Genomic DNA, 20,226 nt, shown 5'->3' with positions numbered 1-20,226 from the left:
TCTGATTTTTGCCCTCCTCTTTCTCCCCCAGGCTGGGATTCTAACAGACAAGTCACCAAGGAAGACTAAGTAAAAATACGTTTCTTTGGGTGAATATCTACAGGCAGTCAAAATATTACAAAACTAACAATAATAAAAAAAATATGTAGAGTTACATATCACACTGGTCATCCTCTGGGCTCCCAGAATTGTTCATGGTCACCTTTAATCTCCTAACACTTGAAGATGACAAAAATCTCAAATAAATCTTAAATTTGGTCCTTCCACTGAAGGCAGTTGGGGAGTTCTTTCTAAAATCTCTGAAGAAAAAAAAATTTTTTTTAATGTCATCATTTGATCGCTTTGTGAAAAAAATACATCAAGATTTAAAATACAGAGGTTGAGAACCCACTCAAGGACAACCCTCTCCCAAAAACGGTAACTCAGGATATATTCTGTTTAACTAGAATACACAGGGTGTAAAAAATGGGGTCCTAGGATCAAGCTCCGCATCAGGCTCCCTGCTTAGCAGGGAGTCTGTTTGTCCACTGCCATTCACCCCACCTGAGCTCTCTTTCTCAAATAAACAAATAAAATCTTTAAAAGAATTCAGTATTTACCCCTAGTGGTTTTTCTTAAACAATATAAGAAATTATATAGATGTGGCCCATCCATCTTTCCTTGAGAGCAATCATTCTTAAAGGACCCTAAACCCTCTATAAGCCTCAGTCTATACGAATTCAGAAGGAAAGAACCAAAATAACTCTTCATTCACACTATCCTTTTATTAGGACCTTTGAGAGAAAAGGTTAGATGGGTTATGGGAAGATGTAATGTAAGTAAAGTAAGTACTGAGATTCAATAAAGATTCAAAGACCTGACTCTTAACTTACTATATCTGAGTGAAGTCAAAGTCAGGACATTCTATAAGCAAAGGTGACAGGTCTGTGTGATTTTGGCAAAACACTCATCTGTATTAAACACCAATGTGGATATGACTAACACCAGAAACGTGATCAAATTTCTTCAAGAAATAAATGTATGATAAATTTAGGTAGATACCAAAGATCTGAAGGCTTGATGTTTTCCATTTTTTTTTTTTTTAAATTAGGCAGAGAGGCAGACAGAGAGAGGGGGAAAGCAGGCTCCCTGCTGGGCAGGGAGCCCGATAAGGGCCTCGATCCCAGGACCCTGAGATCATGACCCGAGCCGAAGGCAGCAGCTTAACCCACTGAGCCACCCAGGTGCCCGATGTTTTCCATTTTTTAAAAAGATTTTATTTATTTACTTGACAGAGAGCGAGAGAGGGAACAGAAGCAGGGGGAGTGGGGGAGGGAGAAGCAGGCTCCCCCACCGAGCAGGGGGCTGAACACAGGGCTTGATCCCAGGACCCTGGGATAGTGACCTGAGCCAAAGGCAGATGCTTAAGGACTGAGCCACCCAGGCACCCCGATGCTTTGCATTTTCAGTGGACAAGAGAATTGGCCTCTTCTGATATCAAAGTGACCACTGCATTTTATCCCAGAAAGATTTACTCAAATTTGGTATAGTAAATAGCATATTTCTTAGAAAACCAGTCATTTTAAAGAAGGGTAAATCTATTTTCCTCTTGTAGACCATGGCTAACCACAGTATGGCACAATTTTGGAGAAATCAGACCTCACCCAGTTACAAAAATAGCAAAAAGGGCTCTTACTGCTGGCAGAAAAATGGCTAACATCTTTATTGATACTGCAAGAACAGAGTTTTAAAATTTTCAATTATGCATTTAAAAAATCAGCTCTTACAGATAAGGCTGAAAGGGAAAAATTAAACTGTTTATAAAAGAGAAAGTAACTACAATCATTCTTTGGAGAAAAGAAGAGAAGGAGGGTAAAAAGTTGGGGAGAGTGGGAGGAGACACTTCAGGTCGAATGCTGAATATGTGACCTGTCAAAGCCGTTTGAACAGTCTGGGCCTCGGGTCCCCAATCTCTGAACTAAGGAGAGCATTGCCTTCCTCTCCCTAGAAGGGGTTTTGAAAAATCAAGTAAGGTTTATAAAAGGATTCAGTAATCTGTAATTGTTATTACTGGTGTTTTATAAGGAATTCGTTTTACTCCAAAAGGGGCTACATATCAATATGAACAAAAGGGCATTATTCTCCTCAGTATAAACCCCAGATCAACCAAGGCTCTCTTTGATTTGCTGACTTTTCCTGATTGACTTAGTTAAATCCTAGGTGCCCCAAGTATCCCCGCCTCCGGGTACTCACTTCTGGAGTGACCCTTTCCCACTGAATGCGGGCTGGACTAGCGTCTCCGGTCTCACACACAAAACAAGATGATGCACAACTCATGGACTAGGTGGTGCAAGGCACTGTAGACCATGTTAGGCTCTCCTGGATTATTCACTCAGGGGAGCCCAGGGCCTTGCTGGGAGCCGACCTATGGAGAGGCCCCTGTTGTGAAGGCCTGAGAGCTCTATCCACAGCCACGGAGAAAGGAGGCTTTCCGCCACCAGATGAGTGAGGCTGACAGCAGATCTTCTTGACTGCACCCTCATGAAAGATGCTGAGCTAGAACAACCCAGCTCAACTGCTGCCATGTTCCTGACCCTCAGAAAATGCAAGACTTAATGAACGTTCGGTGCATTAAATTGCTAAGTTTTGGGGGTAATTTGTTTGTTTTTTTATGGAGTCCAATGAGGGGCTTGAACTCACAACCCTGAGATCAAGACTTGAGCTGAGATCAAGAGTCAGACGTTCGGGGCACCTGGATGGCTCAGTGGGTTAAGCCTCTGCCTTCAGCTTGGGTCATGATCTCAGGGTCCTTGGATTGAGACCTGCGTGGGGAAAAATCTCTGCTCAGCAGGGAGCCTGCTTCCCCCTCCCTCTCTGCCTGCCTCTCTGTCAAATAAATAAATAAAATCTTTAAAAAAAAAAAATAAGAGTCAGACATTTAACCTATTGAGCTACCCAGGCACCCCAGTTTGGGGATAATTTGTATGCAGGGAAAGATTACTAATACAGAGCATTTGACAGCATCTTGTTTTGCAATTAACATGTATTTTAAGATCAGTCATCTCCTTGGGTATGAATTATCTCACCCATTGGTAAATTCTGTCATTTTTGCACTTGTCTATTTTCTCACAACAACTTCAGACGCTGTCTGCATAAACTGATCATCTTTGATTTACTACATAAAAACACACCTTAACTTGCTTCTTGTATCCACCTACTATCTTGCAATAGGAGGATAGCCATTTTGGGTATGTGTGCATGTGTGTATTTCTTCTGTGATTCCTGCCAGACTTTTAATGTAATTTGGGTTGGAGAAAGAAATACCTACATAAAAAACTGTATTTTCGAGTAATCTCAATGAATCCGGTGATAATAAGATTAACCCACCCTTATTATTATTATAATTATTATTTTTTTTAAAGACTGATTTGGGGGGTGCCTGGGTGGCTCAGTGGGTTAAAGCCTCTGCCTTCGGCTCAGGTCATGATCCCAGGGTCCTGGGACCTAGTGCTGCATCTAGCTCTCTGCTCAGCAGGGAGCCTGCTTCCTTCTCTCTCTCTGCCTGCCTCTCAGCCTACTTGTGATCTCTGTCTGTTAAATAAACAAATTAAATCTTAAAAAAAAAAAAAAAAAAAAAAAAGACTGATTTGGAAAACCTACTCTGGTTCCACCAGATCTAAAGCTCTACCTTCCAAAACTCATTTTGTGGCCCTGTGCAACAGCTCTTTGCAGTGCAACTTTTGTTTTTAAAGGGCCTTTGTACCGAAAATGCCCATGAAGGCTTCATTCCACTTAGGCCAAAGATTCATTCAGTACAGAGACTGCCAAACCCATTCACAAAAGAGTAAAATCTTTGAACTGCTATTTCTCCCCACCCTCAGTCTGAAAATAAAGACAAGGAAAAGAAATAAAAGCAAATTATTAAGGATACCTTAGTATGGCTCTAGTTGTTTAAAAGTTGAAAAATATTTAATGAGCAGCTAATTTCACTTTTCAAGGCATTCAAGATGCACCAGTGGAAATAAAAAACAAAACAAGAGCCAGATCTCGTGGAACTTCAAAATTGTAAAGTTCAAAAGATCAGTCCAATAAATAGAGTTGGCTGTTTTTGTGGAACCCATGACCATTAGATCCTTCACAAATGAGGAAAACCAAATGAAACCCTGAATTCTCAGACTCCTATATGCCACCCTATTTGTCTTACCACGGGCGATATAATTTATGTTCTCCAAGACATGCTCCTCACCACCATTATAGCGATTCCTCCAAATGAGCAATTTCATTTCATGTAAGCTTTAGAATAAAAAGATACATTTTTAAAATGATAATCCAACTATTCTACTAGTTTTTTGTTTTTCAGTTTTCTTGGGTTTTGCGTTGTTTTTGCTTTTTGTGTGTGTGTTTTTTTGTTTCTTTTTTTTGTAAAGGTCCCTTAGGTAACTGGCAGTTTCCGTTTAGTTTGGCCTTAATGAGTATTTACTGCATGCAGGACCCAGAAGCAGAATCCATACAGCTTTCAATTTCCTCAACTTAAATACAAGAAAGTGTAACAGTAACCAAAACTTTTCAAAATATTTAAAAGCACTACTTTTCACCACTGAATTTTCCTGCCAAGTACACACTATGCTTTTAAAATTACCTGCCTTACATCAGATGTTGATTTACAGGCAGAATTCAAGCTCTTACTTAAAAAAATGTTTCCTAGACATATGAGAATCATATTTTCTTAGAAAACAGTTTAAAACTTCATCTATAGGGACGCCTGGGTGGCTCAGTTGGTTGGACGACTGCCTTCGGCTCAGGTCATGATCCCGGAGTCCCGGGATCGAGTCCCGCATCAGACTCCCAGCTCCATGGGGAGTCTGCTTCTCTCTCTGACCTTCTCCTCCTTCATGCTCTCTCTCACTGTCTCTCTCTCAAGTAAATAAATAAAATCTTTAAAAAAAAAATTTTAAATAAAAAAAAAAAATAAAATAAAACTTCATCTATAGATGGCCCAGTGTTTAATTGGAGAAGGTGTAATTGAGACTGATGAGGAACTATGTACCTCCAGTTATATGAAAATAGGGCTTTTTTTCTCATGAACACGTATAATGAAATAGCATATACATAAGATTATATGTATACTCTACATATGTACATTCTAAATTTACAAAAGCATTTCAGATGGTTTCATATAATAGAAACATAATAATTATATAAAATTTAAAGTGTAAGGTACAGTTCAGTAGAGAAAATAATTATTTCAGGAAACTATCTAGACTAAGGAAGGCTGCTTCAACGGAGACATAATTTTAATTTTGAGCTTCCAAGCAGCTATCATCATCATTAGATAAGAGACATACGAGTTTATCCAGTTTATCAAGAGAAGGACTTTCCCCTCTCACTCATAGGCAAGCCTTAGGGTAGGAGATACTAGACATAATGGAGAGAATCTTTACAGAAGGTGCAGAATTTTCATGTGGCAGAAACTGCAAAACAGCAACCCATGGACCAGGTTCAACCCACAAGTTATCTTCTTTGATCCCTCACAGTCTCTACAAATTTTTTTGAATTGTTGCCAATATTTAACATAAGAACCTTGACTTCCAGATTTTTCTGAAAAATCAGATTTGAGAAGGCTGGCCTTACATTTCCACAGGGTAGCAGTTGGCTGACTTAAGAGTTAACTCTCCTGTAGGTCACAGAAGCCTGCCTTGCCACCACTTACATCATCTGCAGTATTTGAGTGTGGACCCCTGTAAATATATCGTGGTTTCTTGTAAAATCTTACTATGAAACTTGAATGTATGATATGAAATCAGCAATCTTCAAAGACCAGTCTTCAGGAAGCAGGAGCAATGGAGCACAGGGCACAGAACAGAGCTCAGAGGGGAGCCTCCTCTCTCTGGGCATGAAAACCATTCAGGAGTCTCTTAAATAACACAGAAGGCAAAGTCCAAGGACTTTAGATACTGCCCCCAAGAGTCCCTGACCACATGTTAAGAAATCACTGAGAGAATAACATATATTGTTTGAAGTAATATCCTGTTTTAAGCTTTTATTTATTTATTCATGAGACTCAGAGAAAGAAAGGGAGGCAGAGGGAGAAGCAGGCTCCTCACAGAGCAGGAAGGTCGATGTGGGGTCCATCCCAGGACCCTGGGATCATGACCTGAGCAGAAGGCAGACACTTAACCAACTGAGCCACTCAGGGGTCCCTAATACCCTGTTTTAGAACAAGACTCATGCATGTAGGACTAATGCTGTGCAAATGTGTATTAGATAATGGTTTATGTTCCCTCTGTCTTGCAAGGTGTCCATTCTAACTAATTGAAAATATTCTGAAGATCACCTCTGTGTTTATGGAAACTCATGGAAACTCACCAAATGCAACAGATAAAAGGAGGGGTGCTCTACTTGAAGAAGGGGCAGGAGGGCCAACGTACTTGGACCTCCTGAACCAAAAACGTGCTGTTGATGAAGAAGTGGGTCCCATGTCACAGACCCATGACTCTTCAGAGTTAGTTCACTCTAATGGCTCTGCCAAGAACTGGACTGCAATCATTGGCCAAGGAGCTCCCTAGAAAGTTCCCGAAGGGCAAACATTCTGTGCTATTGATTATAGAAAAATCCATAGATTTACTTAGTCTGGCATGCAGTTGGCAAAGCAAACATTTGTTACTAAAGTGAAAGTGACAGGCCATTCCACAGGAAGTAGACTTAGAAGTAGCAAAGGCAGGGTCTAAATTTTCGTTGAGAAAGAGCTTTGGATCTGCTGGAATGCCTGAACAAGGAACAGATTCAAGGCACGGAATTACATACTATAGGACAGATAACTTTCAAACTGTTGTTTAAAGCAGCAAACCTCTTTTCTGAACCAAAATCTAGACTGAACTCCGATACATAAAACTGCAATGAATATAGCTGTTTTCTGACTGAAAGGTGGTTAAGAAGTCAGAATCTCCCATGTACATATGTCCACTTCTTCCTTCCCATGAATTTGGCATCTTTTCAGAATCCTAAGGCTTTGTGGAACATACTGTAAAACATACTACCATGGGGGAAGAAAAGGTAGGACTTTGGCCTGGAAATATTTTTTAAAGATTTTATTTATTTATCTTAGAGAGAGCACTCAAGAAGGGGGAGAGGTAGGGGTGGGAGAATCTTAGGCAGGCTCGACTTCCTGCTGAGCACAGAGCCTGAAGTGAGGCTCGATCTCATCCCCCTTAGATCATGACCCGAGCTGAAATCAAGAGTCGGACACTTAACGACTGAGCCACCCAGGCACCCCAGGCAGGCCTGGAAATTTTTAAGGCAGATATTAACATCTTGTTCATAATAGTGAACTGAAGCCACAAATTTCCAATATCAAAATTATTATTTTGAAATCACTGAAATAGACATGGAGAGCAAACCATTAATACAAAAATCAATGAACCAACTCTTCCTGGCAAATCTCCTAAGATATATAAAGAATTATATTAGAACCGACCACCTGTTCCCAGTTCTTTTATAACCCTTAAAAGAAAATGTCACTTTCACTTACCTACTTCATAAAACTAAATCCCTCTCTTCTTTATTTCAAATAATTGAATAAACAGCACTGTTGGTATCTCAAATCTTTTGTGAATAAAAAAAACAAATGAATGTAAAATACTAAAAAATATTAAGGGACAAAAGAATTAGAAGTATTCATTGACTAGTATTTTATTATTTATTCTTCAAAAGGGAGACTAAATCCTACATTTTAAAATATCTGAGTTTAAAACTTGGTTTCTAAAGATCCTTGATTCTATCACCATTAGCACTGACAAAACTCAGAGTTTTCAAAAGCTTATTTTACAAATTCAGTGTCCATGATTTGAAGATATCACTGCTCATACAAAGAGAGAGGTGGAAAAAGTACAGCAAGATCCAGGAGCAAGGCCAGATTATGCATCCACAAAATTTTTTTCTATCCTTCAATGGTATTTGGGGGAAAAAAAAGTGTTTTCCCTTTACAAAGAATAAATACAATTGAACTCGGGGGGGTGGGGTATCCCAAACTTTCACCACTGTGAAATTCCTTCCCAAATTTTCAGCTCTTCATAAAAGCCAGCAATGTTTGACATCACCACTCAACCACTGACGAGTGCGTGCATGTGTGTGTGTGTGTGTATCTGTGTCTGTGTTGTGTGTGTGTATGTGTGTGTCTGTCTACTGCACTTTCCCAGTAAGTGTATGCCCCAGAACCCATACATTCCAACACACTGAGCAAGCGCACACACGCCTCCCTGGCTTCCCCAAACTCAGCTAGCGAGGGGGCACTACACTGGAGGCAGGCCTGCACACCAGACACCTTCCAGCCCTGCCCAGCCATCCCCACGGAAATGCAAAGGGGAAGGAGAATGAGAGTAAAAGAGAGAAAGAGAGAGAGAGAGAGAGGAAGTGGCCAGTACAGGGCCTCATAGAAAGAAATGCAAAACCGTTTGTGGGGCAGGCCAGCCACAGACTCCTAGAGTTTTTAAACGTCAAAGAATAAACTGAGATTTTCAGTCCTGCTGGCACCACTGGAGGAGTCACTTACTGTGTTCTATGCACTATCAGTGAACACCAGGCTTTCCCCTGTGCTCTGAAATTAGAGAATGCACGAGCTGTGTGACATGTTCACTCAGTCACCTATGCTCCTATGGCCGCCTATCTCCTGGCCTCTTTCTTACCCTCTCTCCCTCCAACTATCTCTCTTTCTTTCTCTCTTTCCCTTCTTCCTTCCTTCTACTTGAAGAGGATAAACTCCATTTTTTTTTTAGTGTTAAACTGTTGAATCATCTACCTCTGACTCTCTCAAAGATGCACAAATATTTTACTCCAAAATCTTACCCAATAGAATGAAGAAAAACATCCATTTTTCGTTATACATTGTTAAAATCACAACAATCAGGAGGGACTCAGTTAAAAGGTCTCCATATGATATAGTTATCGCCTGTCCTCACATGAGCTTTCTCAAAATATCTTTTATTTTGTGAATTGGTTTGAAGTTAACCTGTCTGCAGAATCACCATTCGATTACATATTTTTGCTTTACTTTTTGAAGAGAAAGAGAAAAGAGATGTAGCAAGATAATAAAAATGTCTTCTCTGATAACATTTTAAGCTCTATTAGAGGTTCTTGATGGAGAAAAGTCATTATTTTTTAATCATAATAAAGCTCATAAGATTATGATTTTATCAAAAAAAGCACAACCTCTATATCTAGAAGCAAAATTCTTGTATATCTCATATTTCACTGATAGTATAATTGTATCTTGTGTCTTATATACTTAAAAAAGTCACCAATGTACTATATATATAATGTTTAAGTATTGTATCAAAAAGAACATATAGATCTTTTTATTCCCTATGCTTTCACTGACATTTTCATGTGTCAGAAAGGTTTAAACTTTTCTAATGTTGGATGAATCATTTTATGAAAAGCAATGTGTGAGAATCCCATATTTTCCTTCTCTAGACCATACACATTTTTTTACATACAGATGAAAATGAAACCATGCCAAACTTTGTACAACATTCTTAAGTCCTAAACAAAAAAGCCTGGGTCTTTTTTCAGGATTTAAAAAATATATATCTGGGCCAAAGGCATGAATACAGACCTTCTCCCCACACTGCGTACACATTATGTTTTTTTACACTACATTTTCAGCCACAATGACTTTTAAAAACATCTCTCTTTCATCATTACTAACGTCTCCTACAATAGGAAAGACTACTTCAAAAAGTGTCCTCCAATTATGACTAACACTTTTAGCTGCTTTTCAATTATATTATATTTAAAAATAACCAAACTTCAGTCCCTTCTCTTCCTCAGCATATCTGTTGTATACATGTAAATTTTATTTCTTATTCTGAGTTGGGAAAAAGATACAAAGTTACTCTCTAGCCTATGTAAACATTATCACAACTCCTGCTTAACTGGTAGGGTGCTGTTACTATATTCAAATTAGGAGGAGAGCAAAGGTAATAGGACCACTGTTTCTTTGAAGCAGGTTTGGTCAGGTGGAAGAAGGAATTGCTTTTGAGCCTGAAGCTTTACAGCTCTATCTGGAATAGGGATGAAGTACAGGTCTCTCCTGGCTATTGTGAGGATAAAATAAGATACAGAAGGCCTAGGGCAGCCCCTAACACAGGAACTGCTTTCTAAGTATTAGTTACCTTCCTTCCTCATCTTCAGAGTCAGAATTCCACAGATTGTGCAATATCCTACTCCATACTATCCTAACTTAAAGAAATGAAATGTGTGGGGAGTTGGAAATAATCTTTTCACCTATTATTTTCTTGATAGTGCCTTCCTCCCTTCCACCACCACCATATACACAGGACAGTATCCCAAAGTTAAAGGAAACAAGAGGATAAATGCAGGAGAAGTTTACAATTAAGGGAAAATGAACTGCACTTCACAAACTGTGTTCTTTAGTATATGTTTTTGAGTGATTATATCATTAATGAAGATCTCTGAAAACTTCACGGGTGCTATCCGACCAATATTCCTTCCATCCCCACAGGAGAGGCCAAAGGCCATATTCTGTACAGCAAGGGAAGCAGAGAGACACCACATCTAGGGAAAGACCTGGCAGACACTAGGAAAAGAAACCAAAACATAGTCCTGACCTCCAGCAATGGGGTGGTTAAAAATGCAGGAAGAACCCACCCAAGTGATTCCTTGAGCTAGACTTTCCTTTACCACAAGGCTTACTGTCTTGACCAGAGCGATAGCTCACTGCCTCATGCATGTGGCGCAAGATGTCGAGAGATACGTCTTTCTTGGCAGTGTTCTATTTCACAGCACAAGGAACGCAACCACTGAAAAAAGCAACAAACTCCAACCCCACTTCTGTCTATGGGCGAGCATGGTGCTGGGAGGAGGTAATGCTGCTGGTAACGTTTAAATTGCCTCTGTTTGTTTCTAATTATTTTTGTTTCTAAAAAATCGTAACAAAGTACAGATCACTCAGATTGATATAAGAATAAGACTGCAAAGGGTCATTCACAAACAAATCCATTTTCAAATATTTTCGTCACTCTTGAGACGCACCCTTTGAGCCCTCCAATGTTTCTGACTGACTTCTTTAACTTAAAAAAGAGGGGGAAAAAGTCTCAGCATGCTGGACTGAGGATCAGAAGACCTGGGCTCTACCCACAGCTTCACTATTTAATAGCCATGCGGCCTTAGGCAAATTATTAAATCTTTCTGAAACTAAGTTTCCTCATCACAAAAAAAAAGGAGGAAATTACTTGTCCTATCTTCTTCACATAATTATTATTTGGAATAAATGAAATAATGTGTTGAAGGGGCTGGGACATCAACCGTATTATATGAATATACAATGCAGGCACATAAAAATACATGTATCTCCCCAAGAGAACACTACTAGCATTATTTACACAACAACACATGGAATCATGAAGCAACCTTTCTGATCACATTTAAAACAAAACTTAAAAATCCAAGCTTACCCCTGAGGCAAATTCTCACACACTGGCACCATATTAATTATATCATAATGAGAAAAGCTGAAAATATTCTCATTGCAATGGTCCCAAAATATTTTCCTGGTCATTAGGTACAACAGTTCTTATGACACAGATAAATATCAAAAAGTCTAAAACGTGCATCAGAACTCTTAATTTTCATTTATTGGACTCATTAAAACACCTATTTTATGAAATATTCTTGATAGTACACAGAATGGGAAAATTCTAAGGAATGGTCACATTTTAAAAATAAAGTACAGAATAGATAAATAACAAGGAAATCCAAGAATAAATGAACAAAATATATCTCAAAAATGCAAGCCTATTACGCAGTGAGAAAGAAAGGCTTGGGAAGGAGACATATATCTATTCAATGATGGGCAATGGGTTAGCTTTTAAATATGATGGCCTGCTATTAATGTAAAAGCATCCATTTTCTCCGATCTACTTAATCTTTACCTCAATATGCCCTCCAACTCTAAACCAAATTAAAGAAACAATTATCATATCCTCCCTTGTCTTTGGAAACCAAAGCAACAGAACCTGAATTTTTCTATAAAAGAAAATAATTTTTCTTCACTATTTTATGGAAAGACCAAAGTACATGATCAAGACAGGAAAAGAAAAACCTTAAAAATAATGCTCTGAGCACTCTACAATTTTGCTGCCCGAAATAGAACCCATACAGTCCATGCCACCAAATGAAAATTACAAGTTTGTAAGCATGAAGTCAAATTATAAAGTAAAAGATTTTTTAAAATATTTTAATGATGACAAATGGGAGGAAAGACTGTTATCTTTACTGGTAGGTGCTTGTTGTTTATTTGCTATTACGTTTTCTTCAATGATAGTGTTCTGAATGACTACCCAAACTGACTCGACTTGAATTTCAGTGTAAAAAGGATAAACCTTGACTAATAAATTACTTGGGCATGTTTTGTTAAACGGAACCATCCCAATACTTCAAATTAAGAAGTTAATCATAACTTTTGAGAAATTATGCTTTTGACTAAAAGTTTCAGAAAACTGGTTTAACAAACTGGCTTAGCCAAGCCACACAACTCTCTTCTTCAACACCAAAAAGAATGTAAAGACACTTTGGTGGCACGTAAGTGGAATTTTTAAAAATACATTTTGAAACTTTTTTAAAAGTCTCCGAAGAAACCAGTTCAATATTTATGTTTCTAATGAAATTGATTCTGTCAGAGTTGTTGTGCAAAATAATATACTGTCTTCCACAGTATAGAATTGCTAAATGAAAATGCATATTCAAATCTTGAATTCTCTAACATTTATAAAATGGCTTATCCATTATCAGAGCCTTCACAGAATCACTGAGCTAACTGTGTGAGAGGGGCTATCCAACAAAAGGGAGAGTAGACTGCACATTGCATCGTCCTCCCAGCAGCACACTTAGGGCAGAAGCCACTATAGGTGCCTGAGCCCTGGCTTCCAAAAGGTTAACCACCTACAAGAGTTATGCATCACTCAAAGCAAACACTGAGTCCCTTTGTCACAAGGTTCAAATATCTAGCAATTTTCATTTGCCGTGTCAGATTCTAAAATCCAGAGCAAATGTTGCTCAATTAAAGATTTCCTCCTCTTCCCTCTTGATACCATCTGTCTGAAAATACTGTCCCCCACAAAGCACACATGCACACAGACATCCATGTGCACACACCCCACTGAATCACAGAGATGACACACTTAGCTCAAATAATATCCTCTCACAACTCTGACCAATTGCTCATCTACTTTTGAGAATTTCATTAGAAGACTTGGAAGAGTGATTCAGCAATAGACAGCAAATATTTAGAAAGTTGAAAAGTATCAGATATATGTAAAAAGTTGCTGTAGAAATCTGATTTTCATTGTTTTGACTTTTAATAAATGTGCCCGTTACTATCCTCTTCTGTACTTTTCAACCTCATTTACATGCCCCCAGCTGAAAAACTGCAGCAACCTCCACAAAACAAAAACACCTACTCAAAATAGTTAGATGTAAATTTTGATTCACGATTAGTTCTAAATCATCTAATGTCCTTTCAAAAATTCTTCTTAAAGAAAATATATTATATCACCATGTATAAAAGCTATTGTACAAATACTACTAATCTTCTCTCATATAATCTCAGGTTAAAAGAACAAAACACAAAACTCTGAGACCATCCCTTACTGGTCATCTTAAATCCAGCCATAATTACAAGGAAACATTATTTAAAAAAAAAAAAAACACCATTTGACAAATGTATTAAACATCACCAAACCTCCTTTTAGAATTACTGGGGAGATGTAGTCATTTAGTACTATTATAAATTGCTACAATACAAATTTAAAACTGAGATGAATTTGACCAATTGGAAATCAAGCAGCACATAAAAAGTATTTTGATTTGCAGCTTTCAATGGTTTTTAAAATTTCGCTAAATGATATAAAACATCAAATGGCCAGTCTTTTAATATTTGTAAGCTACAACTTTTAATCTACATTATCACCTAAATTATCAACTAGTTTTTTTCTTTATTGCTTCTATTTCAATTCTAATTCTTATCTCTTAAAGGTCACGAAAATGTGTAATTCTTTATGGCATTGCCTAGAAACATATGAAAAAATTATTAGCTTTTTTAAAAATGGGAAACTAAATGTCCAGCTAATAGTCAAATCATAAGTTACCTTACACTTTGACATATATTTTATATTAATATATGTTATATCCACACATGTAATCTGTATAATTAAATTCAGGGATTAATTTTTAATTCAACAAATTCTTTAAATAGAAGGTTATCATATGATTTTAACCTAAAAAAGTCTTTTCTATTGCTACAAAATTAAAAATTGATGCAGCAAAAGCTTTTGTTGCAGGGAGGGCTTGAGGTTGGGTGATTTTTTTTTCTTTTTGGTATTTAATTCAACTATACACAATGTAGTACATACAAGCAAAATACAATTGAGATACTGTTTTCTTTAACATTCCTATAGGAGACCAAATTCATTTGCATTGGATAGAACACAATTACTGATTTTTAACTCATGAAAGACAAATTCATAGCTTTTTCCTACACTACCTCATAGTATTCACACCATCTCAGTGAAAGCATGTCTAGCAACACTTGGTTACTTCCTAGCAGTGGGCAAAAATTGCATTTTTCAAAGTGTTGTTTCTCACAGAATCATTCAAGTTTAGTTACAAAGCACATTCAGGTTCACGTATGTCTTAGTCCAAAACAATTTATGTGACATGTGCTTGTGTGTGTGCATGTGTGTAGGTCCATATGCAGATATCTGTATATGTATTTAAACTAAACTCTCCTCGACATCAAAAATGAAATTTCTCTCAAGGAAGTTTCCACAACTTTTAACAGAATTTTAAAGTCACTACCAGGTTCTTCCTCTTTAAGCAATCTTTGATTTATACATAGTACCAAGAAATATGAATAGAGAAAAACAATCCAAAGATTTATATTCAACAAAGCTTGAAACCAACTTAGCAAGTAAGAAAAATAGATGGTTTGTCTATGGTTTGCATTATAATAATTTGCATCTAATAAGAATGAAACACATGTGGCAAAAAAGAAAGAGTTTAGTGCTTCTGAGGACCCTGAGAAAATAATGGTTATCTAGTCTGTCTGCTCTAATAGCACATGTAAAATGACGCTAGAAGGATACTTAACAAAAGACCCAATTGGTAAGCAAATGGCATGCCAATAATTTCATGACTTAAGATAAAAACATCTCCTCCCAAAGTATCATTTGCTTTAAAAAAAAAATCTATTTGGAATGTAGATAGTAAAGTTCATTCTTGCAAACAGAAAGAAATCAGAACAATATAAGGAAAATGAGCACTCAGTTGTTGAATGATTTTTTTTTAAGGAAGCAAGCAATGAGGATGAATTGTTTTCTTCACATTTTCACTTCAACTAACACAAAAACCACATATAGAACTGACTTAACGCTGACAAATCGACTTCTAACTTGTGAGATTTCATGGAAATGCAACAAAGGAACACCAAAATAGTCACCATATAACCTAAAAGCTTTGGTTTCAAATGTCACAGTACCCTGCTTTTTGAAAGCCAGCACTGTGATAGTGCCCTGTACATGAGAACATACAGCTGCTTCATCCCAGGGTCTGAGCTCAGTACACAACGCCAGTCATGAGCCATCTCTCCCTTAGCCTGTAGTACAAGCAACTAATTCCTGCATTTTAAACCAATAAAGGAAAGGGAAAAAAAGAGTAAAACCATCCAATCAGAAATGATGCAACCCTCTACAGCAGCAGCTTATGCATACATTTGGTATGTCAGACGTCTTCAGTGTAGTGAATCATACACAGCGCATTTAATCTACCTCCTAGGTATTTCACATCGCCCACATGTTCAAAGAAATCATGTACTAATAGGACTATGTAAGTCCTAGTTCGCTCTTTATTTAATTAATACTAAAGAATTGGGAATGCTTTTAATTCTGAACTCTTACATAAACACAGCAAAACTACCTAAATGATACTCTGGCTAATAATAAATAACCTCTTCATTTTGAAAGAAAAAGTTTAGAAGAAGTTTATTTGTGAGCAGGCTCAGGATAAGTTAATAACTTCAGATGCATTAGTATTTCACTTACATTGCAACATGAAATAATGTACTTTGCAACATGAAATGAGACGCCAAGTAAACAAAGTTAAAATTCAAGTGATTTTTATTAATTATAACCCAAAAGGGGTTATAAAACAGCTTAAAACAGCTATACCCCCAGCACATACAGCCCATAGAATCAGGCATTTATAGAATAATAGCCCATCAAATATTATAGGTGCTTTTTTCAAGCCTTACTCAATATATTCATCAAATTTTCAAGTATTGTAAGATGAGTAATTTAAATTACAATAAGTACTTAATATATCAGAAAGTTTGAACTTGAATTTCTCAGGCAAAAAAAAAATTATAGAAAAGTTTACAAATTAAAACACTTAACTGAAAAACCAGTTACACATTACATCTGTTCCTGGAGAGAAGAACTAGCTTAATATTACACATGAAGCTGCAAATCATAACTTTTGCCTTTTTCTGAAGTCAGTAGCTTTGTGACACCTCACAGAATCATTTGCTAACAAAAGATATTCTGTTGCTTAGTTAAAATAAAAGTATCTGAAAAGACGCCCACAGTTTTTTAAAACCTCTTTAACAAAACATCTAAGTATTTATAAAATTAGTCAGTTTGTTTTAAAATTTATTCAATCCTGGTAAAAATCAAGTTAGTGGTTACACTGTTGAGTATCACAAATTGTAAAGGTGGTAAATCAAAGACTTCACTTAGAGTTTTCAATCCAGCTACTTAATGACTAATGGTGAAGAAATGTATGTGAATGGGATATAAACTAAGTTACCACACATGGGAGAAAAAGAATCTAGAATGAGTAATAAAGGGCCCGATTTAAAGTCCACAATAAACTTTAAACAAAGATGTTCTCCCTCATTCTCTCCTCATAGATATTTCTCACGTAGGCAAATCACTGTGGAGAAATCCAACTTCCACAAAGCTCTTTACTCTTTTATTAACAACAGTGCACTTAAATATAACCTACAGATTTCACAAAAATTCTTGTTCAGCCTCAAACATATCTTAAAAGCAACAACAACAAAACGCTCAGAAGCAATAGTCAATAGTCTCACTGACTAAAAAAGTCTGGCTTTTTAACTGCCATCCAATCCAAACAACCTTCTTTAGAGTGCTATGCAAAATATTGACCCCTTACTGAATTATTTTATTATTCAACGTTGAGCTATCTTTAAAAAAAAAAAAACCTAATTAAACGCGAAGTTTAGTTAAGCAATTTAGCTGACAAAGTAAATATTTACTCTTAACATCTCACAGGAAGTCTTGACAAGCATTTGTTGCCACTGTGCTGGGGGTAGGGGTGGGAGGCAAGTTTTGATAAACAAGTTTAACGGTCCCAGCGAATTTCACACAGCTAGGGTTCGCCACCCCTCACCCCCAATAAGGCACCAGATATTCCCAAGCACAGTCAACACCTTATATAATGAAAGTAAAAAGTGTAACTTTCTAAACTGTGTTATCTCCACTAACAAAACAAACAAAAGCCCCTTTTTAAACTATAAAAGCACATTTTTTAAAACGGAGTGTATTTTTGTATTTTTACGTAAGCCGTATCACAAAATAACTAAGTAAAAGATATTTACCTGAGCTTTTTAGAGACTGAGTAATCAACTTCCATGATTTTCCCATGCAATTCCACTTTACCTTTAAAACAGAAATTAAAGCACTCAGAACCTTCCTTAGATAAAAACCGGCGGGGGTCTAGGAGGGGCACGCACAGAACTCCACGCTCGGGCTCCGCCTTCGGGCGCCCTCCAGGGGTCTCCTACCCGGCTCCAGCTGGGCAAACTTGGTTCCCAGTGGGAAGCAAGGTGGGCGCCCCTAGTCTTGGGACGAGGTGGGAAGGGCGCGAGCCCGGATCCGACCTCAGGTATAGCTGTGGGTGGCACTACCGGAAAAACAAATTTAATAAAGAGCGGCGCCAATTTGAAAGGATGAGCTCATTTGAAACTCAAGCTGCAGGGCTGGCGCGGCCCCGCTCCTCTCCCGGCCCCCACTTCTTCATACCGCTAACCCGCGCCCCGAAGGCTCAGCTGCGCTCCCCTCCCTGCCCTCTCCACCCGGTGGCCCCGAGAAGACGCACCGACCCTCTCCTCCTGCCCCCCCACCACCCGGGGGACCGCTTCTACGAGAGTCCAGTCCCCGCCGGCTCCTGGGTGTCACCTTGGCCTCGCTGCCGCCCCGCCCCCACCCCACTCGCCAGTGGGGAAGGGGCTCCCGCCGGGCCGGGATTCCGGGGGCGCAGGCTCCCGGCCCGGGGGCGAGCGCGGCTCCGAGCGGTGCGTGTGCGAGAGGGAGAGTTGGTGAGTGCGCGCGCGCGCGAGTGTGTGTGTGTGTCGCTCTCCGTCTCCCGTCTGGGCTCCAGCGCTCTCGCGGGCCCCCCGGTCGCCTCTTTCCCGGTTCTCAGCCCGGGCCCCCACCGAGTTGAGACAGGGCACCTCGTAAAAAGGTGCTTCTGGCCGAGCGGGAGGCGGGGGGACGGACGGCGGAAAGCCCCCAGCCCCGAGTTCTTCTCAATAAAATCGGACAAAAAATTCAGAGAAAAATAGGAGCGCTTGAGAGACGAGCGAGAGGGGACTGAGGTTCGGGAGAGGACCTGGAGAGATGTGCCGTCGTGCAGGGGCTGGGGTTGGGGAAGCCCCAAAACCTCGGAGGGGATCATCAGGGTGGCGCCGAGGGGGTGCCGAAAGTGGGGGACCGCGAGGCGAGGTGGGGAGGGGGGCTTGAAAGGAGAGTGCGGCTCAGGGGACGCCAGAGGGCGAGAGGTCCCGGGCACGAGGCACGGAAAAGGGTAAGGTCCGGTCAAGGGAGAAAGAGATGCAGGATTTGGAGGGGGTCCCTGACAAAGGGGGTGACGGGAAGGTCAGGGAAGAGAGCGGACAGGGGCTCTCTGAGGATGGGGGTGGGGAAACTCTGGAGAGCAGCTCGGGGAGCCAGGGGGAGGAAGGGTGCCCCCAGAGAGCGAGCGAGCCCTGGGCACCCTCGGAGCGGCTCGGGGGTCGCCCCAGGGCTGCGGCTGGGAGGGCAGGGGGTGAGTCCGGAGTGGTGGGGGGAGGGGAGAGGGGCCGTCCCGGGATCCGGCCGGCGGCGAGAGTTGAGGGTCTGGTGCGTGGAAGTGAGGGTGCGGGCGCGGGAGCCCCTGCCGGGCGCCGCCCGCAGGGCTCGGCCTCCCTCCGGGCGCCGTCCCGGCCTGAGCTGGGCGAGGCGGGGGGAGGGGGGTAGCGGCGACTGCTTACCCGAGAGGGTCTCGATGGCGCGGATGGCCCAGTTCTGGTCGGGGTAGTCCACGAAGGCGTAGCCGGACTTGAGCAGGACCTGTCCCGCCAGGGGCAGCTTCCTGTCCCCGAAGAGCTGCCGGAGGTCGTCGGCGGTGACGGCGGGGCTCAGGTTCCCGATGTAAAGCTTGTTCATCATCCGTCTCTTCCCCGAGAGCCCGCGGCTCCCCCGGCCCGGTACCCGGCGCTCCTCGCCTCCTCCGCTGCCCTCGTCTCTCCTCCTCCTCCTCCGCCCCCCCTCCCCGCCCTCCGCCCGCCCGCCACCCACCCCCACCCTCAGCCTGGCTCCCCCCACCGCGGCCGGCCCGGCCCGCCCGGGGGCAGAGGCGGAGGCGGGGACTCGGCGCGGCTGCCTCCTCGGGGCAGAGTCCCGGGCCGGGCGGCGGCGCGCGGACAAAGCGCTCTCTCTGCCTCCCTCTCTCTCTCTCTCTCCCTCTCAAGGCGGTGGCGGGAGGAGGAGCAGCGGCGGGCGGCGGCAGCGCACCCCGCGTGTGTCTGTGTGAGAGTTTGTACGGGCGTGTGCGCAGCCGAGAGTGAGCGAGCGAGCGCCCCCTCCCCGCCCCGCGCCGCCGAGCCCCTCGCCCCCTGCACGGCTACCCGGGCTTCTGCCTCCCGCCGGGCGGGCGGAAGCGGGTCGACGCCCGGGGCTGGGGCTCCCGGGCGCCAGAAGCCCCGGCGGGCGCGGCGCGGAGGCCAGGCGTGCGGCGGGGCGGGGAAGGCGCGCCCCGGGCGCGGGTGGGAGTGCGCGAGAGGGCGCGGGGGAGCGGCCGCGAGCCGCAGACGTGGGAGGGAGAGGGGCCGTGGGAGAGCTCCGAGAGGGGTGTGCGCAAGGTGGACCGGATGTGAGAGTGCGGCTGCCAGGGCCC

At 41.3% G+C, this 20,226-nt stretch overlaps 1 protein-coding gene across 7 annotated transcripts in view; it reads right to left on the bottom strand.

Moving 5' to 3' along the window:
* The window catches only part of IGF2BP2 (insulin like growth factor 2 mRNA binding protein 2), a 158,643-nt gene extending 138,762 nt beyond the window's left edge, over positions 1 to 19,881 (bottom strand). For 4 of the 7 annotated variants that reach the window (XM_032338344.1, XM_032338348.1, XM_032338353.1 and 1 more), the window contains exons 1-2: positions 19,322 to 19,628; positions 17,669 to 17,729 (exon numbers count right to left, since the gene is read on the bottom strand). In XM_032338344.1, coding sequence (XP_032194235.1) covers positions 17,669 to 17,729; positions 19,322 to 19,499 — 239 coding nt within the window. In that variant the 5' untranslated portion in view covers positions 19,500 to 19,628. Of the gene's footprint in view, positions 1 to 17,668; positions 17,730 to 19,321 lie in introns of all 7 variants that reach the window. The other 3 variants (XM_032338360.1, XM_032338355.1, XM_032338368.1) reach the window with 3 other exon arrangements.
* Positions 19,882 to 20,226: the final 345 nt, after the last annotated feature.

The sequence above is a fragment of the Mustela erminea genome, chromosome 1 (assembly GCF_009829155.1).
Source record: "Mustela erminea isolate mMusErm1 chromosome 1, mMusErm1.Pri, whole genome shotgun sequence".
NCBI classification, from domain to species: Eukaryota; Metazoa; Chordata; class Mammalia; order Carnivora; family Mustelidae; genus Mustela; species Mustela erminea.
The sequence above is the reverse complement of the archived record's forward strand: the minus strand, read 5'-3'. Positions and strand labels throughout refer to the sequence as shown.